The sequence below is a fragment of the Adiantum capillus-veneris genome, chromosome 18 (genome assembly GCF_014529385.1).
Source record: "Adiantum capillus-veneris isolate H3 chromosome 18, ASM1452938v2, whole genome shotgun sequence".
NCBI classification, from domain to species: domain Eukaryota; kingdom Viridiplantae; phylum Streptophyta; class Polypodiopsida; order Polypodiales; family Pteridaceae; genus Adiantum; species Adiantum capillus-veneris.
This window is the reverse complement of record NC_140948.1, coordinates 107,211,996-107,239,263: the sequence shown is the minus strand read 5'-3', so window position 1 is coordinate 107,239,263 and position 27,268 is coordinate 107,211,996. Positions and strand designations below refer to the sequence as shown.

The 27,268-nt window shown below is 41.5% G+C and overlaps 1 protein-coding gene across 1 annotated transcript; it reads right to left on the bottom strand.

Moving 5' to 3' along the window:
• Positions 1 to 1,858: 1,858 nt before the first annotated feature.
• Positions 1,859 to 26,815, bottom strand: LOC147436172 (uncharacterized). The gene is made up of 3 exons (XM_086489073.1): positions 26,012 to 26,815; positions 3,110 to 3,324; positions 1,859 to 2,660 (listed from the first exon to the last, which is right to left on the bottom strand). The coding sequence occupies exons 1-3, from the start codon at positions 26,615 to 26,617 to the stop codon at positions 2,309 to 2,311; spliced, it is 1,173 nt and encodes a 390-aa protein (XP_086345199.1). The 5' UTR covers positions 26,618 to 26,815; the 3' UTR covers positions 1,859 to 2,308.
• Positions 26,816 to 27,268: the final 453 nt, after the last annotated feature.

Below are 27,268 nucleotides of genomic sequence, written 5' to 3'. Positions count from 1 at the left end.
GGGGGACATTCTCCAACATATTCAAAATAATTTCAAAATCCTTTTGCATAGCATAAAATAATTTGAGGACTTTTTCCCACGTGGTTTTTCCCTCCATTGTACATATATGTGCATTGTTTCTTCCTTTGCATTTTCACATTCTGCATTGGATCAAAACATTGACAACAACAGTGTCAACCTATGGCAAGGATAATGATAACAAAGTACAACAACTTTTGCAGATCTTTGCGGGAGAAAATCGTCCAACAAACAACAAACAAAATGCGGTTAAGCATTCTCTCAATTGTACCTTACCCTCTATTTGTGTTAGGGGAGGCTTGTGTGTGTGCCTACACCTTGATATTTTGTATGCTTACACCCTTTGTGTATAGGGGAGACAGATTTGTATTCAAGGGGAGGCTTAAGCATACATCATAATATTTATGGAATTTTATATTGTCATAAATATATAATTTTTAATAACGATTAAGCATCCATCATGCATTTTTCAATGTGTCATTGATTTAGAAATTTTTCCAAAAATACATGAGGGCCTCTCTTTACTACTTTATTGTCTTTTCACCTATTGTCTCGCTCTCTACTCAATGTACAATCACTTAGAGATGCATGCTTGACCTCATATATTGATGTGTTGACAATACTCTAGATAAAGGAGACTTGAAGGGATGGAAGATACATAATGAGGTCTTTTTTTTTACCCTTATACATATTGGATTGAATGTTTTATAACCAAATTAATAAAAGAGCATAGGTTTGAGCTCTGAACTAAAAAAGCTTCAAATTTCTTCAAGAAAGCTCTAAATAAAAAGCTCACAAATTTATTATTCCCCCAATATACCCTTCATATTTGGCCAAAATTTCCCAAAACGGCCTTCAATTTCTTTGAAATTCCCAAAGTACCCATAATTAACCTTGTAAATACCTCTAAAACAATTTTTTTTGCAATTCATCATAAGAAGATTGGTTCTCTATCAATAGGAGATAATAGAACTAAGATTTTAGCTAGTATCATGGGCTAAGATGCAATCGAGCATGAAATAGTTCATCATCTTTGAGCACAATTTGTAAGCTCACTTGTTATAACAAACCTGTCTAGGACACTTAAAGATAGATATCATTGTCATAAAGATTAGACTATGCAAAAACTAGGTCAAATCCATCCCAAAATGATACAAGGGTACATTGGGAGTTTTTGAAAATGAAAGGGTATTTTGGGACGTTCCACAAACTACTAGGATGATTTGGTAGTTTTTCCTTCTTGTTCATATATGAAATTTTTACTTTTACTTTTGTCAAGTTTTGAAATTCATACATGACATTTTACAAATTGTATCAGTCAAATTATTTTTCTTAGCTTGAGTGGTGAGGGTATGAATGAAATTCTTATTCTTTGTTATACGAATGCAATTTTAACTTCAATAAAATCCACACACACACTTAAAGTAACTAGGAATAATTAACCTTTGATCGATGGGTTCATGAAACTTGCTAAGCTATTTGGGATGAAAGTTTCAAAGGCTTTAATTTCTTCAACTATGTCAAATATGCCATTTTCTGCAAGCAAGGATAAATGGCACTTTATCTGGTGATAGAGAAACCATTTACATTTAGTGGTCGAATCATTGAATTCACGCCAACAAACCACGTTATCTTCTGGTTTCTTGGTACTGCCGTCTAGAGCGGTGCATATCCACTTACAACATTGAACAATTTTAACTATTGAATGCCAAATAAGATATGCTCTCTCTCTCTCTCTCTCTCTCTCTCTCTCTCTCTCTCTCACACACACACACACACACATACTTGAAATCTTATTCCATTCATTACTTGAATTTCAAAAACAAAGATTGCCAAGAAGGTGGTTTTCAACAACAGGTGCAATACATCCTTGCGAGATGGATCCACCGAATGCTTTTTGTGACTATATGTACAATTTTACTCAAGGTGGCATATATAAAGACCTCGTCTTAATTATACTTTCTCAAATATCAAAGCTCCTTCTGTTGAAATATAAGAGTTTCCATCTCAATTACAAATGCTACCAATTGGTAACTCGGATTTTTAAGAATGTTACCAATTGTACATACTTTATTGGGTTTAGGGTGATGACTATAAGCTCTGGTGCTCCAAATGGGGAGAATATTTTGAAGCAGCAAAAAAAAAACAGTCCATTTATGGTTGTGTTTTCTGCTGTACAAAAATGTGAGGGAGGACTAAACAACCTACAAGAACGCCCTCCATTGTGATAGTATTTTCTATTGGAAAATTTAGGCGAACGATATTGAACCCGAGAGTAAAAAGAGAATAATCAACCAATAAGGATATCCTCCATGATCCAAGGGGCAGGGTTGAATGCAAACACTGAGAAGTGAGAATTATATGAGAAGGGTCGATGCGGTGAGGGGGAGAGGTATTTACGAGAAGAGATGCGGGCCACAAGCTGCTGCTGATGAGGAGAAGCCAAGGAGTAGTCCATGTGGACGTTACGTTGGGAGGGAGAGTCATATAGGCAGCAGAGAAGCCCAAAGAGAGCACCACCTATGATCTCAATGAAGAGAGGGTCGTCCTCATACTCATAGCTCGGCACCTCCGTCTCGTCTATTAGCCCCACTCTCGCCCACGAGTTTGTGGAGTACTCAAATTCCCCCGGCTCCCTGAACCTGATCAATGCAAATCAAAACCTTAGTTTACATATGGAGCCCATATCTTGTTTGCATTAAACACTTAGGTATCCCCACACGAGAGGGGATAATTTGTTAGAGTGTAAAGAGTGAGACGTGATTTGACATCTCTTCACACGCATGCGTGCGCATGCCACACACACACACACGAGGAGGTGAGGGGACAAGATGTCGAAACTCTATCTACACCGTTTTGAGGTGTAGTTAGTGGAGGAGGGAAGGGGCATACCCTCTCTCCGTTTGGGCATACCCTTAGAAAACCTTCATCATCGATTAATGGTGCCTATATTTGAAACTTTTTATACTGAATTATTACACAAATCTTGTAGGTTTTCCTACCTTTTCATTTCAATTTCAAAATTAAAATTTAAACGTTTGTAGATCTGATTATACTAAATCTAGCTGGTTGTTTTTCAAGCACTGTTTACCTGATCTCCTTATTGCATCTCTTTAGCTTCACCCCCTCCACCTCTCCTGAGAACACCTCTTTTTCCTTGTAGGTGCTCGCAAATGCCACCACATTGCATTCCCTCACCTTGTAGTTCCGATAGTACATCCCTTTTACTTCCACAAACACATCCACCTCGCCCCTATCCCAATGAACCACTGCAATACTCGGCGTAAGGTTTTCGGGCAGTCCCACCTTCAAAAACATGCACGTTCACAATGTGTCAGTGCCTCTGGACATAATTTGATTAGGACAAGACACTCTGTATCTTGTAACATGCACTAGAAAAGATTAAATCTATTAGTTTCTCCTCTTAAACCTCTTGGATTTATAGCCTCCCCATTGAATACACAAACATAAAATGCAACCACACACGTTGCTCAGACCGAGCCAGGGCATCAACTAACCATCACGACACCATTAGGGCCGAATACGAGTCCACAGTGTGCGGCTTTCTACAGGGAAGCCATTAAGCCAATACACAACCAAGCATCATCCGGATACAAGACAGAAAGCCATCACAGACAAGGAACTATCAGCATAGCATGGATAACCAAAACATGCAAAAGTCAGGAACCTGTCAAGAGCTGCCACCCGAGCGAAGAATCACATGTCGTGTGATACCCACCTTCTCCAAGTAGCTGCATCCAAAAGCTCCAATGAAACCCTGCAAGCTGTCAGGGGAGCCATGCCCTATCGATGAAGATGCTCATCAATGCCACAAGCCAAACTCCCCATCGCCTTGGAGAGCTAAGCCCCAGTAGGAGAGATCACTGACACGACCACCAAAGCAGGAGCGATGGGAGGGGGTCCCCTCCCAAGGCAAGAAATTTGGTTGGATAGCAGGGCCGCTCATGACTGTCCCTGTTGGGTCCTCCCTCTTCAGGAGCGTGCAACACGCAAGGAATCACCAATCTAGGGCAAACCATGCCACAACGACGTCTGTGAGCTCTCTTGCTTTGCGTGCTTGCAGCGGGCCTCAGCCATCAAATATCAAAACAGCATCTCCAGCGAAGACCGCCCAACAAGACCCATTTTCAAAATATATATATTAACCAAACATAACATTGGCTATCGCTCCACCGCATTAGGTAGAATCTCCATAGATTCCACCTTCACCTTCGCAATTTAAACTTGCCCAGCTCCAAATCAACATGGATGCACCTCACTCTTTGAACAAGACATTCTGTCTCACTCTTTGAACAAGGCATTCTGTCCTGAGCTAGCCCAATGAAATCGACTACATGTCCTCCATTCAAGTCTCTCCACATTAAAAAAAACAAAAAAAACATTTTTTGTGTCCCACATTCTCTACATGTCATCTGTTTGTGCTTCTTTTTGTCATGCTTCCCTACCACTTGCTACACATTAAGAACACATGGCACCCCACTAAGACGTCCTTGTTTGATCCAAAGGTGATATCGTGCAAGATACCATATAGATAGTATAAACGGGCCTTATAGAGGCGCTTCTACATAGTCGGATATGGTATTTACCAGTTATAATTACCATGGTAATTGTAACATTATAAAATCAAAACCCAATCCGGGCTATAAATAGAACCAGCTATAATTACTATGGTAAATGTAATGGTCAGCGAGAACCCACTTCGAGTACCTATAAATAGGACCCACTACTTCATTTTGAGGGGCTCTCATTACAGGATCTATCACGAGTCTTTGTAAGCATTGAGTTGTTGCACTTACTACCATCTAGCTCTATTGTAATCAACCCTTGGTACCATTTGTACTTTCCTTCATTATCTCGATATATCAGCTCCAATACACTTTACACGTAGTATCTGACTTTGTACTTTCACTTCAGTTTATATCTAATTTCTTATGCTTGTTTGAAGTTTGAATTTGATTATCCATCTGATCTAACATCTAGATCTAGATCTCCAACCTGGAATAGATGTCAGAGGTGACCAGCTCTTTCTATTTTGGCAATCACAATGGTGACCTTAAGCTCTTGATAGGAACCTACCTTCCAATTGAAATTTGGAGTTACATGAACATTTGTGATGTTGCACAGACAATCAACAAGAGGGAGGAGACCTACCATAGTATTTGTTGAGGAATAGTACTATATATGTACAGTGGCTAAACAATCAAAGTGTAGTTTTGATGATGGAGAATGAGAAGATGGATGTCAAACTTGACCGGAGAGATACTGAGGGGCTTGGGGGCTCTCAACACCTTTTGTATTGTAACCATATAAAGGGGGTGGTAAAAGACAAAAGGTCGCTTATGAATGAAAAAATCGGTCTCAAATGGGCACCTAGATTGCCCAACAAGGACGCTCTAAGGAGGCAATCCTTGAGGTATATAGCTATGAACTCCTAGGTGCGTCAGCATCTTGTTGAAAGATCAATCAAGGAGGAGTCATTCTCAGAGAGATTGGGGGCATGGACACTTTCCTTGCTGGTGTCAAGGATATCAATGAGCAACTTATTTCTGCAGGTGAAGTCATTTCAGACAGTTCCCTTGTGCAAATTGTTCTTGATGCCTTACCAGATTCTTACGAGACTTTTGCTAATACTTGGAGACTTATGACCCAAGGAAATCCTGAAGTTGTCAAGTTTGATGCATTATGCACATTGTTGTTGCAAGAGTCACTTTCCAGAAAAAGCACGACTAGGCAGCGTGCAGTTGAGTAGGCTTTTATTGCTTCTTAAGAAAGGGTGGTAACAGCAATGCAGCCACTTCTTATGGTTCTGCTGCGAGTGGAAAAAATTTTGTCCCTAATGCTTCTACTGGTAGCAATTCGTCTAAAATTTTTGGTGATAAGGGCAAAAGAGAAGATACGCTACCATTATTGTAAAGCTAATGATCACTTGATCAAGAAGTGTCCTAAGTTGAATGCCAAAGAGGCTAAGAAGAAAGAGGGTGGAACAGCACTTTGCTCAATCAAGGAGGAGGCATTCAGAGAGGCCTTGGGAGCTCTCAGCACTCTGCTCAATCAGGAGAAGACATTTAAAGAGGGTTGAAAGATGCTCAATCAAGGAGGAGGCATTTAGAGAGGGTTGAAAGACGCTCTCGTTCACATGGAATGAAAGGAGGAGCCGTAGAGAGGGTTGAAAGACGCTCAATCAAGGAGGAGGCATTTAGAAAGGGCTTGGGGGCTCTTATCACTATGCTCAATCAAGGAGGAGGCATTTAAAGAGGGTCGAAAGATGCTCTCATTCACATGGGTCTCACAAGTTAGATAAGAAGGGCAAAGCAAAAGGTCCAAACCGATGGTAGTGATGGTAGCAGGCAAAGAGAAAAAAACGACACGTCAAAAGTCAAATTAAAGAAATGATACGAACATTGTAACTAAGATTGATTATGAATCTAATGCATGAAAGATGGGATATTGATACTGACCAATACAATAAACATAGACATAAAGAAAGAAAATTTGATCATAAAGAGAAACCTAGGCATAGGGAATGGAACTCTGATCCCCATAGGTCCAGACATAGGGAGGAGTCAAATGATATGAAGATTTCTTTTCCAATGTTCAAAGGTAAAAAGAAAGATGATCCTGATTTACACGTACAGGCTTTCAAGCAATATGCAAAGCTCAAGGACATCGATGAAGATGGATGGGGAAAATACTTTCCACAAACTCTGAAGGATGCTACTAGAAAATGGTATTACCAATACCATTTTCTACAAACTCTAAAGAATGCTGCTAGAAAATGGTATTATCAATACCCAACATGCAAACCTTGGACGTGCACTAAGCTGAAAAAAATGTTTCTTCTTGAACTAAGTGACAATCCTAGGAATGAGGGCATTCTTTATGAACTGGATAGGATCAAACAAGGCAAGTTATTAGTGTCAAAGATCAAAGATCTTACTGGACAATTGACTGAAGCACCTTCTGAAAAAAAGAATGTGTACTTGGGTTCTTGAGTGGGTATAAAGCAAGAAGCTTGGAGAGCAGGAAGTACCACCACCGACCAAGAAATTCAATGATCTAGTGCAAAGAGCTCTGAAGTTGGTGCAACACACCAAGAAAGAGAAAGGAAATAAAGGAAGAAGGGATTTGAGTGACAAATGAGTTATCAACGGAGGAGTAAATATCTAGTTCCAGGTCAAGTTTTTATGAGAGTGAGCCAAAGGATCAAGAAAAGGTGCTCGTAGGCAAATAATTTTAAAGCAAATATTGGAAATGTCAAAGATCAGACCAACAATAGGAAAAGTCAAGAATTGGTGTACAAATGTAATCCAGAAGAACACGAGTCTGATGAGTGTTTCCATTTCACATACTACAAAGCATTCAAGCTGCATCTATGGTAGACATCTACGGAACAATTGTAAGATTGAATGCATCACTTAAATGAAGGCAAGGATGTCTCTATAATAGCACTGAAAAACCTAGAAGTAGCAAATCAAGATTGGATCTTAGGGGCTAGGGAGAATGAGGCCAATACCAACAATGGGCCGAGAAGAGGCAGGTATCAAAATGCTCCTAGTAGGGAGCAAGGTTGAGCTGATTTTGCAAATGAAAATTTTAGCTACTACAAGTGTGGAAAATATGGACACTTTGTGGCCCGATGTCTTGAAAATGTAAAAGCTGAGGTGTCTAAAGGAATAGCGGCCAACCGAGTTCCGTTGTGTGTGATCACTAGTAGGGCTAGAGTTGGGATTGAAGAGTTACCATATGATCCAATTAAGGAAACAAAACAAACTAAAGAGGATCAAAGATGGGAGAAGCAAAGGGCCGTTTAGAAGGCCAAGGAAATGGACAAGGAGGTAGATGATTGGAAGGAGTAGAGGGCTTTGGTAGCCAAAGATCATGGACGATCTGGAGTAGCCTGAGTGTTCAGAGGCCAAGCCCATCCAAAGGCTTTCACCAAGGATTTCAAAGGTTCAGACAAGGGAGCTCCTAGAAATCTTAGTGCTGATGATTGTGTATTATGGAATATGCCTTTGAGGTTGAAAGGAAAAATGGGTTACAGTGTGGGGAGATTAGCCATTACAATTGCTTGCTGTTGGGAGATAATTGGAAGGGTATCTCTAAGAGTATCTAGAAAGAGTAGCAAATATATTTTTAACACATTAGCCATATTTATGCATTCATATGAAATCAAAGTGAAGAGGAAGGGAACAGTTTGCGCAGGGGGGGGGGGTGCAGTTAAGTGCACTAGGAGGAACAAGAGTGGAAGCCACATGTCACATAGAATGAAAGAGAGTAGCATGTGCACACAAGGGCAAGCCAACCAATGGGGATTGGCAGGGGTATGCAAAGATGAATGGAAGCCACATGTCACGCAGAATGAAAGGGAGAATCATGTGCATGCAAGGGTAAACCAACCAATGGGGATTGGCTAGGGTATGCAAAGATGAAACCCGTGTTCAAGTAGTAAAATCATGGAGATATATTATTCTCAAGATAGGGAAATTAGAATGTGATTACTCGGCATGAATCTTTTTTTTCTTGTAGAAAATCTCACATACCTTGTGTGAGGTGATACACACCTTTGTGATTGCTACCAAGGTCACTTGGCCACACTCAAACCCATGACTTGCGTCATAGTAGTCAAGTGCTCAACCAACCAAGCTAGCTCCTTTGGATTGCTCAATATGAATCTTAACAACATGAATCTTTTTTTTTTTAAAACTCACAATAGTGATTGTATGTATTATACTCACCAAAATAATGTACAAATAAACCTCAACTTGTGTTGAGCCTTGAGGGACAACGGATTACAATGGAGAAAATCACACATATCTCGTGTGAGGTGATACAAACTTCCGTGAGCACTACCAAGGTTGCTTCGCCGCACTCGAACCATGATCAAATCACAACGATCAAGTGCTCAACCAAGCAAAGTAGCTCCTTTGGACTAGATAAACTAGATAGACATGATTCTTGATCGTTCTTTTTTCCTCTTCACGGAGTGCTCATGTGGTTTACTAATATGTAGGTACGGTAAAGTCATATCTCATTTGGGACCAATAGATAGACTTAAATTGACCATTGAGGTTAGTGCAAAAATTCATCATGTTTAGGTGTCTTATATATGGAAAGCCAAGGAAAAAGAGTACTCCATGATAGGGATGATTCAATGTGCTAGATTTTGTCTCTTTGACTCTTATGAGATGTCAAATTCAATATACATAAAAGAGTCCATGACATGCACATGGAGATCTATATACACACTTGGAGATCTCCATTCACACGGAGATCTATATACACATTTGGAGGTTGTCAAATTGAACAACTAGAAATTCCAACCCTTCCACCCATCCTTTGGGCTCTAACCTTACACATGCCCGGCACTTTTGTAATAGGCCTTCTTGAGGAAGAGCAAGATGGTAAGAGACCCCTTCCAAGTGGACGTTCTTTAAAAATAATTAGGAAGGGAATGATTTCCAAGCTTTCCACTCAAAATTAGATTCCATGATTTCCAAGCTTTGCACTCAAAATTAGATTCCCAAATTGGCATCAAAAAATTATATAGGCCTTCTACAACTCTGTTGACAAGTAGGGATCAACCTCTAGAGTCATTACCAGTGCAAGATGGAGTTATGGAAGTATCTGGTTAATTCACCCCATTCCAGTATCGATGTTACTCTATTGCACTTTCGTACCAAATCTCATGTGATACCACCTAGTCTCAAGATAGACCACCTCGGGGCTAATAGTTTGTTATGCTCCTCGATCCCTTTCCAATGACCACCATTAGAGCAAAGTTTTTCCTTACTATCATATCTTGGTGATGATAGCCCAAGACTGGTCTTGTTTTGCGATTGAGACCACAAACTTGGCACTTAGGGCCTCAAAATGGATCGTAGGGTTGAGAATTACGAGGCCACCTTGGACTACTAGTTGAGCAATAACTTCCCACTTTTCCCATTGCCATGGCGATAAGGCTTTGGTGTTGTTCCTCCATATGAATCTTTTAGTAGGTTTCAAAAGCCCTTTTACTAGTTACATATGGCTATTTTGAGGAGCGAGCCAGTGAAGGAAATATAAGGAATCATAAAAGAATTGATCACTTTGACCCGACTCGCGGGAAGGGAAGCAACACATACTACCACCTTCTCGTTTTTCTCTTGATCTTCTCTAGGACCCATTGTAACCTTTGCTTGTGTGTAGCCTCCACCCCCAAGGGGCGCCGAGATGTCAAAATATCCTTCCTGTGGTTAAAGCATGAGCCTGATTTTATGTTTAGCTTAGGGTTTCAAAGGAGATCCCTTGCTGCTCCTCTGCAAGCCTACGAGGCTTGTATGGGCGGGGAGGTCTCGTACATCTTGCAACAGGGTAGAGTTTCAGCTTTGGAGGCTGGTCCAGTAGCAACGCTTAGTGGGATGCAACTTTTGGTCCCAGTCAGTTCTCGACTCAGATACAATCTTCGTAAGGACCGTGCATATGGTTTTGTTTGTTGCTTCAAAGCTAGACCGATGTTCTATGGCTGCACCCTTTGCCCTCTCCCTCTCTTTTTGGTTCGGGTGGAGGCTTCTTCTCCATGGTCCAGTGGGTTGCAATAGTAGCCGGTGTTCTATGGCTACACCCTTCCCCCTCCCATGCTCTTTTTGGCTCTAGTGGAGGCCGCCCTTTTATGGACTGATGGGCTGCAATGGCAGTCGGTGGTTTGTTATGTTGCTTGCCTTTTGAGTAGAGCTGCCCTTGGAAGGGTGGGAAATAGTGGCAAGGTCTCTTCTCCTAGTGTAATACCATGGATTTGCTTTGCTGGTTGTGGGTGCTTGGATCACCCTCAATAGCCTAGTCTCTGTTGGTTCATGTGGTTGATTGGAGGTTGCTCAAGGATCCCATGCTTTTTTGAAGTATCAATTCAATCAAGTTGTGTAAATCCATATATGAACCTAGGATCTAGTAGAGTTTTGGGAAACTCGATTGACTTAGGAGAGAATAGGAGCAGAGCATCCTCAAAAGAGAGTGTAAACCAAGGGAGACCATTAGAAACTATTGCGAAAGAAGTGGCAAACACTTACTCCGATTCAAGTACAAACATGTCTTCTTTTTTGACACAATCAAGAACTAGGACCTCTCTCAAGTTCAAGCACATCTTAAATTTTCTCAAGACCAACAAGTATGAAGCCCAAATTTATTTGGACCCAAATGAGGAGTTTGTAGTGAGGATAGATGACCATACCATTGATTTTGAAGAGGAGGTTAGGGCAAATAAAGAGGACGACCTATATGTAGACCAAAATGGAGTACAGTATCGCAAGATACAAGACCTTGATTCAGGTGCCCAAACCAAAAAGTGGAAATTATCACAACTGTGGAGTAGATGACCATTGGAAAAATGAGTGTCCTGAATCGAATAAGAATGTGAGACCTATAGAGGAATATTGTGGAGCATGCAGACACAAGGGTGGACACTTTCCTTAGGACTATCCTAGGAATCCACCAACAAACAAAGAAAAAACTTCTTTAAACCGATAATTCTTGTTAAGTGATGACTAGAGCAAAAACCAAGCAAAACAAACAAAAAACCGCAAATGGATTCGATAAATCCAACAATTCCTCCAAAAACTCCAGGAAGGAAAGATGGAAAAGATACGAACTTAAGAGAAAAAAATAGTGAAAGGTGATCGAGGGGAAGATATGGAAGGAGAGAGAAGAAAATTTATAGAATCCTTTAATAGACTTTAAGGAACTCGAGCCAAAATCAACTGGATCTGTTCTTATTGAAAAAATTTACGAACCCATCAATGCAGCTTGTCAAGCTTTTCAGTTGGAGTAAAAGCTGGACAAATGTTGGAAAACCCAATGAACTATCCAATGCTAGAATGGAAGCAGCTAAATTAGAAGCTTACAAAAACCTGGTGCAAATCACACAAGCCTTGATGGAAAAATAGAATCTTCAACAAGAAGCTATAGGAGAACCGAAAGAAGAGGAGACCAAAGTCCTAAGAGAAAAGCTCCAGAAAAGGAAAGGTCAAAAAACTGGGAAAACGTGGAAGTACAACCACCTAAACTAGAAGTTCCTGATAGTGAAGAAGGATAGAAAGGCCAAGATAGACTTTGAGTGTGGCTAATTTACAATCCATTATGTCGACATCAATTCAATGCACAATCACTTTGGGTGAGCTGTTGAAACTGAGACCACACCTATAGGGGGATATAAGAACTACCATGGGAAGGATGGGATTGAAAGGAGTATCTCAAATGAACCTAGAAAAATTGCAAAACAAAGAGACATAGACTATAAGGTCGGGGACTATTTGTGAAGGGAATGAGGGAAACACGACCCTTCCAATACAATACAATGATGTAACAGCTATGGCTATTTTAGACAATGGATCAGGCATAGCCATAGCAACCAAATCTCTTTGGGAGGCTTGGGGAAAGCCAACAATTAGACAAACAAGAATGAAATTGCAATTGTCAGATGGACACATAGAGAAACCAATGGGCCTACTAGAGAATGTGATAGTCATCTTCAGCATGATTGACTACTAGCATACTTTTGCCATTGTAGACTTTGGGAAGAAACTCAATTACAAAATCATCTTGGGAAGACTTTCATGAGACATATACAATTAATCCAAGATTGAGGTAATGATTATCTATACTTGACACAAGGGGCAATCACTCGAGTGAACTTGAAAGACCATTCTTACAAGAATGTTCTAAGAACACCAATACAAGAATTGGACTTTGAAACTTGTGCAAAAACTGAATTTCCATCATGGGTACATAAAACCACTCCAATTGGGATGTGTGGTGTCTCTCAATTGAAAAGCTTACGAAAGGAAGGTTGTGTTCTAGACGGAGATGTAAATGACGCAGATTACATACCAGAACCATTCCGTGAACATTTGTTTGAACCCTTTGAATGGACTCAAATCCTGGCCACCATGGATGTATGTATTGATGAATCGACACCTACATATTTTTGTGACGAAGAGGGCTATGATATAGTCCCCATCCAAATGGTATCTATTGAGATGATTGAGGAGCAACAAGTCTTATCTAATCACTATTACGATCCTACCGACGATTGCGAAGAAGAACCAATTACAACTGAGGGATCTGACTCTAAGAAGGAGCAAGTAAAGCAAGCTTCTAATCAAAGGAGGGAAGAAATATTTTTTGAACTTCCATGCCAACAGCGAAGATGCCAACAAAGATACCGAAAAAAACGAGACCATAACTTAAGAAAGAAAACTATACACAAGATAACTGGAAGATATCCAAACGTAGAGCATGCAAAGATACTAAACCAAACGAAACCAACAAGCTCGATTAAGCCAGATAAAATCAAAGGGAAAGAAATTCTGATGACCAAGACGGAGCGAAAAGCAAAATACAAAGAATTGAAACGAACCTTGAAAGAAGTGTGGACTATGGAAATATAATCAGATAGTGACAAATCGGAAAAAATTAGTGTTTCAATGCATTATAAGAAATACACTTTACAAGATCGCAAGATCATTGTAGAGCAACTCTTGCAACAATCAATAGAACCGAGAAAGTCATATGAAGGGCCGGAAAATTCCAAACGAATTGACCTTGCCGAGCCTGGAGAAGAGCCAAAATCAGCATACATAGCCAAGGATCTATTGCAAGAATAAGAGGATATTCTCATGAAAACGTTAAAATAATGCAGGGATGTTTTTGCATGGTCTTATAAAGATCTCAAAGGGGTTGATCCTGCCATATGCTAGCACACTATCCCTATGAGAGATGACACTAAGCCAAGTAGACAAAGACCATACACCTATAATGAGGCCTTTGCCAAGAAAATCAATGAAGAGATAGAGAAACTCAAGGAGGCTGAGTTTATCTATGAAATAGAACACACTGATTGGGTATCACCAGTTGTAGTGGTGCCTAAAAGGAATGGAAAACTTAGAGTGTGTGTAAATCTCAAAAAGGTGAACTCCGCCACCATACCTGATAACTATCCTCTTCCCATCACCGATCATGTGCTAGAACGAGTAGCTGACAAGGAAGCCTAGAGCTTTTTGAATGGCTTCTCTGGATACAACCAATTGACTATCAATCCCAAGGACCAACATAGAATGGCCTTCTCCACGAAGTGGGAAATTTTTTCTTATTGAGTAATGCCTTTCGGATTGACCAATGCACCGACAACATTTCAGAGGTTAATGAGCCATGCCTTTAAGGAGTATCTGCGAACGTTCTTGGAAGTATACATGGATGATCTTTGTGTGCACTCCACAAAACGAGAAAGTCATTTCGAACATTTACGATGTGTCTTTGAAAAATGCTATCTATATAGGATTTTCTTAAATCCTGAAAAATGTGTTTTATGCTTAGACAAGGCAAAATTCTTGGACATATTGTGTCAAAAAATGGTATAGCCACAAACATGGAAAAGGTGGCAGTGATCGCGGAAATGGGTAGGCCAACAACAGTCAAAGAAGTACAAGTATTTATGGGACATTGTGGTTACTATTGTAGATTTATCTACATGTATGTGATAATTACTTAGCCCATATATAGCCTTCTCACTCACTTTGAATGGCCTGATGAATGTGAGGAATACTTCCAAAGCTTAAGCAAGCTTTGAGCTTTTCACCAATAGTACTGAAAGCTCTAGACTGGAATAAAGTGTTCCACATACATGTCGATGCTTCAAGCTATGCCATTGGTTGCATCTTAGCCCAGCTAGGAGAAGGAACAATGTATTTTCCTATCTCCTATGCTAGTAGACAATTATACCTGGCTAAAAAGGACTATACAACCAGTGAAAGAGAAGGTCTTGGTATGGTGTATTCAGTCAAGAAATTTTGACACTACTTGTTAGCTAACAAGTTCGTTTCTTCTCGTAGACCATCAAGCCTTACTCTACTTGGTAAGTAAGCCATGCAATACATATGGTTTATCATCCTACTTGAATTTGACTTGACGGTTGTGGTAAAAAAAGACACGGCTCACCAGCGGGGAGATCACCTGTCAACACTAACCATGGGGGAATTACCTAAAGGGGTAGATGATGACCTACCTGATCCATATTTGTTCTCTTTGGAAATTATTCCAAGATGGTCATAAGAACTTGTGTCTTTAATGACTATATCACAAGTGGATTCTCAAATATCAATTCCTATTACACCACAATTGATTGAGCAATCGGCTCTATATCGATTGTTGGTAGGAAGATTGTATCGTGAAAATAAGGATGGAATCCTGCTCTTGTGCATCAATCCTGAGGATCAAGATGGCTACTTGAGTCAAGCTCATACCACAATCATAGGTCTACACTTTGCGCTAGACCAAACCCTACAAAGATTAACCTGGTTGGGTGTTTATTGGCCTACCATGAAGAGACATGTTCATCACTATATGAATGATTTCTCTCAATGTAAAGAAAAAGCCGCCATATCCCATACCACGTTATTCCATATTTCAGTCACACCCTAGTGGAGCAGATACCTTGTTGAGTATCTAACTAACAGAATATCTCGTGAAGACATGAGTAAAAGACTAAAAAGAGCTATAGAAATTGAGGCAGCCAACTACACAATGATTGGAAGCTAGCTCTATTGACACATAAAAGATCAACAGCTCAGACCGTGCGCCAATGAAGAGGGCTATTATGGAACAAGATCACACAGGTCTAACAGGGGGTCACTTCTCTCATGAGACCACAACCAAGGCTATATTGATGGCAGGCATTTGGTGTCCAAATTTATTTGCTGGTGCGAAATATTTTTTTCAACAATGCGATGCATGTTAGCAAGCATAGATGCCAACGAGAATGGATAACATGCCACTGCAACCTATGATGGGAGCATGCACATTTTCTAAATGGGGTATAGACTTTGTAGGTCCAATACAACCACCAACTTACAAAACTCAATCACAATATATTATTGTGGCAATAGATTACTTAACCAAGTGGGCTGAGGCACGAGCCACTCGGAAGAACAATGCTAGAACCCCTGTTGCATTCCTGTACCAATGCATCTTTACTAGATACATACTTCCTAGCCTATTGAGCTTGTGAGTGATCGCGCATTGCATTTCCTCAATGAGGTGATAGAATATCTATTAGATGAGTTCATGGTAATCCATAACAAATATGCATCCTACCACCCTCAAGCAAATGGTCAAGCAGAATATCTATTAGATGAGGTTCATGGTAATCCATAACAAATCTGCATCCTACCACCCTCAAGCAAATGGTCAAGCAGAACATACCAATAGCATTTTGAGCTCTTTACTAACCAGAATTGTTAGTTCAGGTAGAACAGACTGGGAAATGCATCTTCACTCTACCTTATGGGCTTATCAAGTTTCCTTTAAAATGGCTTTGAACATGACTCCTTTTAATTTTGTCTATAGCCTGAATGCAATATTACCAATGGAATTCTTATTACCCACAATCAGAGTTGCAACTGAGTTGAAACGGAAAGGACATGAGTTGTTAGAACGACTCGAGGACTTAGAACGCCTATATGAACAACGTTTAGAGACCATTGCCCACATATACGTACAAAAATGAAAACAAAAGCAGTTCTTTGACTCGCATTTGCTGACTAAAGTTTTTAAACCAGAGGATTTAGTCCTCGTATACTCGTTGAAACAACATAAACCCAAGTTCAAGAAAAAAGGACATGGTCCTTTTGTCATTGAAGATGTTTTAACAAGTGAGACTATCAAGTTAGCCACAGTAGATGGAGAAATCATGAAAAACTGGATTAGTGGATGTCGACTCCGCAAATACAACCTTCCCTTAGCTAATGAACTTCTATAGAGAATGCATGCATCCAAGGAAAGGAAGCTTGAACGACAACAGGTTATTGAGGAGGCTCAAGAAGAAGCTCGCATTCAATTTCTAAAACAAAAAGCTGCAAGACAACCTGTTCTCCAATCTGTATCACTCAGTACCCTTCACATTCAACCCTTAGCAGAGGATGAAGTCAAGACTAATGACGAGTGGCTAGATGGTCTTGATATGCAAATCAATGTGAATCTGAACGATGATTACAAAGTTAAATCTTTAGCATATATTGGAGCCTAATTCAATGCCCTCAACTATTCTACTTACTGCAAATCAACTACTCAATCACTTGAGTACTCTCGAGCCACTGTCAAGGTCTACAACAAGAGCGTCATTCCAACTTTAGGGAAGATCAACTTGAATATTATGGTTCATGGATTCTCTTGTCCGCATACTTTCATATGTATAGCGGATGAACACATGAATGAGGATCTAATATTAGCTCCGTGGATGAGAACCTATAGAGCAATTCAAGATTGGGATGCCAAAATTCTATAGCTCACACTCAAAGGAGAACAATTAAAATACCATTTTCATACAGTAAAGAGGAATGGAAAGAAGCTCTAGGTGATTTCCAATCACACAAGTATGAGTCATCAACCAAAATTACAAGTACAGCTCCAATGCAAGGAGCCATGCAAGTTTGGATACCCAAAAGTCAACTTGTGACCAAGTAGAATTTGTCACTCTACTTTGGGAATATGATATGGACTAAGAGTAGCCATCCTTGCGGCAGTTGAGTCTCTCAAGCACCAAATGGACTAGTCATTCATTCTGGAATGATTATGGTTTCAAGAGACATGTAATGTCATAAAATCTAATATCTACCTATCTGATTTTCTCATGTTGAACTGATCATTTAATGTCTAAAAATGAATGGGAACAAGAGTTAAAATATAGATATGTGATTTTAGATCTATCTCAACACGGGACCAAAGGGAGAGAAGGCTACATCTCATTGAGGGTCTAAAAAGGAGATGGTCTACCAAAGAGCAATGACCAGGTATGGAGCTTAAGAAGACGAGCTTAAGAAGACCTTAGGGTTAGCTTCATTAAAGACCTGCAAAGGTTAGTGCTAAAAGTCCTTAGACCTAGGACCTTTAGGTACTTTAGACCTTAGGCAAGGTAGGATTGTGCTTGAGGTGCTTGAGCTGACTAAGGTGCTTGAGGTGCTTAATGACTAAGGTGCTTGAGGTGCTTGATGACCAAGGTGCTTGGGGCGTTCAAGTCAAACATGAGCCCTACATAGGAGGAGGCGAGTCCTAAAGGTACGGGATGAGAGAAAACACAATCACACACACTCAAGGCATGCCCAAGACACAAGAGTCATAAAGGACACATGTCAAGCCCCTAGCCATGTTTCCCTCATAATGTGTCTGAATCCTATTGGATGGCCTTTAGGGAGGTCTAATGAGAATCTAGATCCAATTGAATAATTAAGTAAGCTCTCTCTCTCAATGGGGAAAAGAGGGACACTTGTCCAAATTCTACCTCTATTGCTAGCTATGACCAAAGCCTGTGATTGGCTAGGCCTTGGCATGGGCAAATGGAGTGCACACTAGTGCTAGGAGAAAGGGGGTTGACCAAGGCAAGGGAAAGCTCTCACTTTTGGGGCATACTCTCCCACATACTCACAAATTATCCTCTGTGTTGAGCAAGGATTCCATATCCTTCTCCAATCTTGAGAAGTAGAGAGCCTACACCAACACCTCTTGGCTATGGAATGCAAATCCAACCAAGAGTCAAGCTTCAAAGCAATGCTTATCATCTTCTTCATCTCCATCACTATGCTATGCTATGATCTAAGAGTAATGATATCTGAGGAGACTAATTCTTTCTTGTAAGAATACATCTTCTTCTCTTCCCTTCCCTTCCCTCCCTCTGGATCCCTACTAGCTCTCTCCACCTTTGAAAGTATGTGAGGTCTTGGATTGAGGTAGGGGACAAGTTCATGTTATTGCAAGTTAATTAGTGGCATAATATTGGTGCATGAAGCTTACCATCTTCATAGCATCAAAAAGGTCTCAAGGAACACAAACAATGTATTGTACCAAGTCTCTCTTTATGGGAGAATCTATAATACAAAATCCTTTTGGAGGCCGGGGGACCGGCTCCAAGTAAATCGGTCCTCAATTGTTGTCAATTTCTCTAATTCACTCTTTCTTTTGCAAGTATTGTTCATGCCAAGCTAACCAGGTATACCGTTTATTTTGCTACCTTCAATCAAGTACTTTCCCTATGATCATTAAGAATTCTCTTAAGTAAATGCTCACTAACTGTCACTTTAATTCCGCTAAAATGAATGTTATTAGCCATATTTCGTTACACAGTTAGTGAAAAATAAGTTGTGGTTAATAGTTGTGATATCGTGTTGAGCAAGCAATTATAGCGGTTAACAAAAAGAAGAGATTTTTTTGGCTTTATGGGTAGAAAATAAGAAAACCTTTACAAAGGTTCTATTGGATAGACAAAGAAAGTTGATGAGTAGCAGTAAACTTATAACAGTGAATATTTCATTCTGCTAAAAGGTAGAGTTGACTTTATTAAATTTTGTTTGGAAAAGAATTTTTTGGGCGACATTTGAAAGGTTGTATGAATGAAATTATGGCAGAGATTAATAAAGGAACTCTAATTGTCCATGTAAAACAATGTGACATTAATTAGAAAACAAGAGGGATAAGTGAATACAGTGTGAAATTTCGGAGACTAGCTAGTATCCAATTGAAACTATGTGGAACGATATTAAATAGACCCAATAAATCGAGTACTTTTCATAAAATACATGTTAGTTAACAACAAGTCTTCTACCATACCTAGGAGTTTATGGCTAGCGATTGTGCCTCTTACGCATCATTTTTATAAATCCTAAATATGTTAAGACTTTAGTGTACATGTGTAAATGTTATAGGATTTTAGCTCCAATTATATTAACCTTCATAGTATCGACTTAACTTATGGTATATGAATCTTACAACCACCATTGTGAAGGATAGATGACTTCCTCATGTCACTTACTCGTTTGTTTACTTCTCTAGATTGGAAATCGTATGGCGTCGTTATGGAGCTTGAGAATAAGGAAGGCCCAAGTATCAAGTTGCCCTAAGTCTATGGGTTGGGGGACCTTACATTGTGCAATGAGCAATGCTATGCCAATGGGTATTGTCTTTAATAATTAATGTTGAGCGCTAAGGTATGTAATCATTAAAAAAATGGCATAGTTTCGAGACCCTAGGCCTCAAATAACCATGCCCCAAAAGGGAGAAGGCAATGTCTTTGTGCACCCCAAAAAGGGAAAGGATACTCTCTGTGCTCAAGAAAAGTGTGTCTTAGACTAGGTTCAGACTGCGTGCCCGGAAGTGACCTGTACGCGCGTCGAGTGGATGTGGAAAGCATTGATAGACTGCAAAAAATGAGAAATGTCTTCGGACCCACCCCCCTTGCAAGCGGCTTCACCCCTCGCACGTCATAGGCTTCCGTGCACTTTTCAGTAAGCATCGTGGGCGAGGCTTGATCACGAAATTAGGAGACCTCGCAGCGATTCGATATAACCAAGAAGGCCATGCTGCTTGCTGCTCTGCAATAGCAAAAAGGATAGTGTGAACTGGTGCGCCTGCAAACGCATCTGAACTCGAGGGAGAAGACGAGCAGTTTGAACCTCCCCTTAGCTTACAATTGTGTAGCTTAAACATTAATGACTAGTGACTAGAAACAAGAGGAAAAGAAAAGATTCTCTATAAATGATGAGAAAAGATAGCTTTAATTTTTAAAATTTATCCTTTCAAAACACATAAAAAGAAATCAAATGTAGTTAAGAATATAAATATTCATCGTCACTACAACACTACATGAAGATATCGATGCGTATATATCGACGGCCATGCTTTTCCACGTGTATATCTACGTAATTAGCGTGCGTCACTATACGCGTCGATATACGCATTGCAGTGTGCATCGATATACGCGTGGAAAGGCTTTATCTACCACGCGTATAGTGACGCAAAAAAATTTGGGGGAAAAAAGCGAAACCCGCACGTAGGGGCCATTTTCGCCTGCTCAGATCTTGGCCGAAACCTGCTGCATAGGTATTATGTCCATCTCCGCGCCCCCCCCCCCCCCCCCCCCCCCCCCTCTCTCTCTCTCTCTACATCGTGTGTGTGTGTGTGTGTAAGAGAGAGAGAGAGAGAGGTGTGTGTGTGTAGGAAAGAGAGAGAGAGAGAGAGAGAGAGAGAGAGAGAGAGAGCGGTGTGTGTGTGTGTGCATGTGTGTGTAGGAAAGAGAGAGAGGTGTGTGTGTGTAGGAAATAGAGAGAGAGAGAGAGAGAGAGAGAGAGAGAGCGGTGTGTGTGTGTAGGAAAGAGAGAGAGAGAGAGAGAGAGAGAGAGAGAGAGAGAGAGAGAGATGTGTGTGCGTGTGTGTAGGAAAGAGAGAGAGAGAGAAATGTGTGTGTGTGTAGGTAATCAAAGAGAGAGAGAGAGAGAGAGAGAGAGAGAGAGAGAGAGAGAGAGAATTAATGTATGCTTAGGAAATTAAAATTAAAGAAAAAAAATTAAAGAGAGAAATGAAATGAAATGTTATATTAACGTCTTCGAAAGGCCAAAGTGACCTATGAGACATGAGACAAGAAAGTTACAATGTGATGGATCTGATACAAAGTCAGAGTAAGAAGATGACAAAATAAAATATTATGGAATCCTAAACTGCTTGGTGTGGACTAAACAGCTAAACCAACTAGCTGGGATAGGTAGATCATAGGCGATCCAGCATCTGTCACTGGCAGATCTCATCAATCTCCTTCATGGTCAGTAGTCTGATCGGGCGTTGTGCATGTCGAGCCAAAGTGACCTAGCTAGATCCTCTGATGCAGCCTCTGTCGATGTTGTGTAGTCCTCCGCAGTCGTGGGCGTCTAGATCTCCCTAGCTCAGTCGCTCATTCGATCAGTAGAGAGATAGGAAAGTAGAGAGAGAGAGAGAGAGAGGAACTAGAGAGATAGAGAAAGAGAGTTATATATATATATATATATATAGAGAGAGAGAGAGAGAGAGAGAGAGAGGGAAGTGGAGAGCGAGACAGAGAGAGATAGGGAAATAGGGAAATAGAGAGAGAAAGAGAGATAGTGAGAGCGAGATCGAGAGAGAAAGAACGAGAGATAGGGTACGTAGACAGAGAAGAAACTATGGAACTAAAAGAGGCAAAGGGATTTTGCCTGCTACATGCATTGCCATGTACACCTGGGAGTGCACGTATGTGTCTACCCACATAGGATTTGACCAATAAAGACGAGATTTTGACCCGGTGGTCCTGATCTCCGCACACCTCTGGACCGAGGTGTACAGAGATTGGGCAAGACTAGAGAATGCGAGGTAGTTTACATTGTGAGGAGTATATATATATATTAAAACAACATTCATAATCATTGTAGATGGCAACGTCATCAACTAACATGGAGGAAAAGATTGCATGCTCGTGTACGCTCTGCAAGTATCAAATCCTGTGCAAGCGTAGGATATGTAATGAGCATGTGCACAAGTACGGAGAGTTTTCTAGAGAAACCATACAGAATCTGCGATACGACTCCTACGGAAATTGATTTCTGCGACATAGCACCTACATCTGAGAGAGAGAGAAAAAAGATTATGCGTGAAGGTCCGACCAATATAGAGCCACGGATGGAAGCAGAAAAGGGCTTATAGACGGAAAACGACAGCATGGAGGAGATGTTGGATACCTTGATCTTCCAGACAAGCAAGGAGAAAGCGAACGAAGCAGCACCAGAAGCCGTGCGCCTATCTCCTGAAGACATGTTGAGGAAGTTGGGACGTCAAGAGCGCCATGGGTATTGCTAAAAAACGAAGAGCGACAAGTGAAAAGGGTGATTTCAGAGTTTAGGACGCCAACAAGATATATGCGATGTCTCAAGACAGCATTCACCCGTGATGATCAACTGTCAGGATTGAAATCGCACGACTGGCATAAGTTCTTGCAATTCATTCTTCCAATTGCGATCAAGGGGTGTTTAACGGAGGAAGTGCGGACCTGCATATACAAGATTTCAGAGGAAGCTGACAGATATACGAGGGATGACGTAGACGAGCCAGAATTGACACTTGTAGATGAAGATGCAATGGATGAAGACAATCTGCCAGAACGAGTTGGGACAGAGTTATGTTTGCAATTAAAGATAGACGATGATATGGTGCAAGATCTTATCGATGATGCCTCACTCGTCGAGGCCTAGGCCTGTAAGTGTTTGTGTGAAGACGTTGATTTAAAATTAAGCTTAAAGTTAATTTAAACAATTGTGTTCTGACGCTTTATTTTACTTTCTTTGTACAGGACTTTAATATGGCAGACCAGATTTCAGATCCCGCTTCCATGAGTGTAGATGCATTCATGGGCTTCCTTACACGGATGACGACTGCTCAGATAGCAGAGGCTTCTCAGTACTGGGTAGCCAGAGGCACGGGTACTACGCCTCCGGGCTTCACATCGGAGGGTCCGACGCCTAGGGGGGGAGGACGCCTATGGGTACGACGCCTGCTTCTCCCATCACGGCCGCTTTGACACCTAGGGGTGGGACAGAGGTAAGTACGTCCTCATCTCCGCAGCACAGGCGCACTCGCCGATCTCGCCGATCGTCAGGTGGAGGTGGTGGTTGTTGTGGAGGAGGATCCACAGATGATTCGACCCCTCCTCGCTCACGACCCCCCTCCTACCCAGGCACACCTCTCGACACACCTCTTGACACACCTCGGACACCTTGGGGGGCACACGATCCTAGTGCCTCCAAGCTCTATACTGTACAGACAGATGGTTCTATTGTTGACATGGATAGAGTCGGGATTGAGATGCGACAATGGATTCGCCAGCTCGCGGAGCTGCAGTTTTCGACCAGCATTCTGACGTCTTGGGGTGATCAGGATGGGGACAAAGTCAATTACATAGTGGAGACCATCCTGAGAGAGTACCAGCCTGCTCCGGGTTCTTCCGTTGTTCCGAGGAGGTGGATCAAGGGTGTTGCACGGGACACCGTGAAACATCGACGAGATGCAGCTCGGAAGGCTTTCAGGACCGGCTCGCCGAAGCCTTCGAACATCCCACACAAGACGTGGCTGCAGATCAGGGAGGATAAGCGGACAACGGACACGCGGTCCAGACAACAGCGTGAGGCCGCGCAGGTACGACAGATGACCAGGGGGCATCTCATCTTGGCAGCAGAGGCTTTGACACCTTTCACTATGAGTTTGTGAGTTTCTAATCTAATCTTAACTATGGCATTTTTTAAAACGCGATGAATCATGTATTCTTATTACTTTGATTTTTGTATAAACACAGAATCTTGCGATGTGTCGAGCTCCGACACGCCAGGAGGAGTCAGATGGATATCGCAGAGGTATTTATGAAGTACTGAATGATCTTGAAGCTTCAGGAGAGCCTGTAAACTGGGAGGCCTTACAGTTTCGCTGATCGCTTGAGGTGAGACGTTAATATGTGTGAGTTTATTTAATTAAGTATATGTGAAGTAATATCAATACTAATTTTGTGAGTTGTCCTATGTGCAGGTTGCGACGCCTAGTCATTAATGGACCGGATTTCATATATATGCTTTGTGAGACACAGACACGCTTCTGTGTCTCTTTTTTGTACAGACAGTTATTATTCAGACAGTCATTGTTTCCCTTATGGTTATGATTATTGTCATTGTCATTGTATAGACATGGTTATTTCTCCTATTCTTGTATAGACATAGTTATGATTCAGGTTTTGTTAATGGTTATGTTTAACTTTCTGGTTATGCTTATGGTTATTGTTAATTTTGTTTATGGTTATGGTTATCTACATTATGGTTATACTTTTAAGTTATGGTTATGGTTCGTTATGGTTATGCTTTTAAGTTATGGTTATGGTTCATTATGGTTATGCTTTTAAGTTATGGTTATGGTTCATTATGGTTATGGTTCGTTATGGTTATGCTTTTCAATTGGTACGGTACTTGTCTTTCATTGGCCTTAAATCTCATATGAGATCCTACATGGATAGCATGTAGGAGGCGTATACATGATATGGTTTTTTTTTTTAAGTTGATGTAAAAACAAAGGAAACTCTGCCGAAATTTCTGCGCGCGGGCGCATGGTTGATTTTGGTGCTGCTCGCTTTCTTGGGAAGAGGGCAGGAAGTCTGGCTGTGGCTGTGTCCATCTTTTATCTGGACACAGACCAGGCTACCTGCCCTCTGTCCAAGATTTTTTTTTTCTGTTATGGTCGTCGCTATCTACGTCTATATCTGCGTCGCAAATAGCGACAGGTTCACAGGAACGCGGATATCGGCGCACATAACGACGCACTCCGTCGATATCTGCGTCGATGAAACCTTTTTTTGTTGTAGTGCGTCACTAGTTATCTCCCCTCCATGTGCATTCTCCCTAACATGAGAAGCTTTCAATATTGCATCATATGATGCATTAAATATCCCATGCTGAAAAAACATGATGATAACATTTGTATGCTTATGTAATGGTAAAGTAGTGATCACACTGAGCATAGATATCCATTATTGACGACTATTCATAACCAACGTTCAAGCACGGTCACATGATACATATTTCTTCAAGGGACTCGCATGTTCATATTGCTTGTTGCACATGGATACGTTGTTCATGGTGATCTTGTTTTGAGAGATGATGGTGCAGTGTCTATCCTACCCCTTCTAACCTGTAGTACTTGGGCCATAGTGTACAAGCAAGCGAAGCAAAAAAAGGTGCACATTCGAATATCTATAGAGACGTGTTGAAGACTTCTATGCACCCAAAGAGCATAGCTTAGTTGGATGGCCTTTCCTGAAGTAACTTCAAGGTTGAGGGTTCAAGTCTCTAGGGATTGGATTGGCTCGATCGATGTTACCTTACCAACTACTCCATTGGGCAAGTCGTTTTCGTAATGTGGCGCGTGTTTTGAATACAAAGATATTTATAAAGTTCTCCCTACTGCCTTCCCCTCCCTCTGGGTTGTGAATACAAAGATATGTATAAAGTTCTCTCTACTATCTTCCCCTCGCTCATGGTGGAAAAACATTGACTCTTACCAGAAATGACATAGCTACATATTGCCTTACATAAGGCAAGTTTGTGAAGTGTTTTTAGCGGGCGAAAAATTACGGAGATCTGACCTGTTGGAAAAAAGACCAGTAGTTGCGAGCAAGAGAGAGGCTGTTGAGAGGGTTGGGGTCACGCCCTGTGCGCAGTCCCATGCTCTCTTCCACGTCCCCGGGAGCTTCTTGAACTGGAGCTAGCGCATCCACTTGTCCGCCGATGTGCCATGCACCGTAGCCGTTCGCCTGCTGCATGAAAGCCGGATGAGGCGCAGCACCGTTGTAGGCTTCAGGTAGGTTAAAACCCCGAGAGGATGACGAGGAAGGGTACGGAGTAAAGAGCTGCGGCGGAGATGCTCTCCACTGAAGTTGCAAAGGGGGACCTGGAGGGAGCTGGTAGCCGAGAGGATTGTAAGCAGGTGGCCAGAATATTGGGGCGTGAGGAGCATATGCATATTGCGTTGCTGTGTGAGGCGCGGGAAGGCTCTGCAACTGCGTTGTGACAGGCGTGCTGCTGCCATATTGATAGTGATGATAATTGATAAGATGCGGCGTCTGCTGTTGATGTAGGTTCTGCTGCTGTTGTTCTTGCTTCCTTCTCTTGCGCCTCTCGAAGTAGTCCTTGGCTTTAAAGATGAGCTGCATGCCCCCCGTCACAGCACAGAAGATACTGAGAGGGTCCATTCTCTGCCCCGTCTTGCTGCATTCACATGCAACCAAGCCCAAGGACGCAACTATGGATCTGAGAGCGGCAGCGAGAGTCAGGACAAGGCGAACACGAAGAGAGAGAGAGAGAGAGAGAGAGAGAGAGAGAGAGCTGCTGAGCAGGTGTGTGTGTGTGTGTGTGTGTGAATTTTGGAAGACAGAGAGATCAGAAAGAGATGAGCGAGAGAGCGCTGTTGACGCGTTCTACGATTCGTTCCCAAAGACTTTTAGACAAAGACCTGCAATGGTCCTGCATGTAGTTCGTCGGCCTCCACGCGCATTTGTCATTTGACTTGCCTGTAAATAACTAACGTCCGGCCGTACTAAGGCACGTGTTGCACCATCCCCCTCTATCTTTCAAGGTGGCACACTAGGGCATCCGCCCCCCTTTTTCTTTGAAATGGCCACACTTTGCAAGGGGGCAACTATTGTACCCTCTGCCTCCAAAGCCAACTATCAGATTGTAGCTCCCATCGTCTCTCTTTGTGCGTGAGCTTTTCCAGATGTGGCCGCTTCCTTGCAAAGTTGGGCGACAACGGGCAAAGGGTACAAGACAACTTTCCCTGTTCCCTTTCGTAAATGAGAGGCAACCACCTTGCATGGTCAACAATCCCCTACCCCAATGTGACA

Bases quoted from the DNA above. Each gene is read 5' to 3' on its own strand.
- LOC147436172 (XM_086489073.1), bottom strand. From the start codon at position 26,617: ATGGACCCTCTCAGTATCTTCTGTGCTGTGACGGGGGGCATGCAGCTC. The intron at 3,325-26,011 runs GTCAGATCTCCG...ATGTTTTTGAAG, and splicing joins ACTGGTCTTTTTTCCAACAG to GTGGGACTGCCCGAAAACCT. The intron at 2,661-3,109 runs GTAAACAGTGCT...TGCATTGATCAG, and splicing joins AGATGCAATAAGGAGATCAG to GTTCAGGGAGCCGGGGGAAT.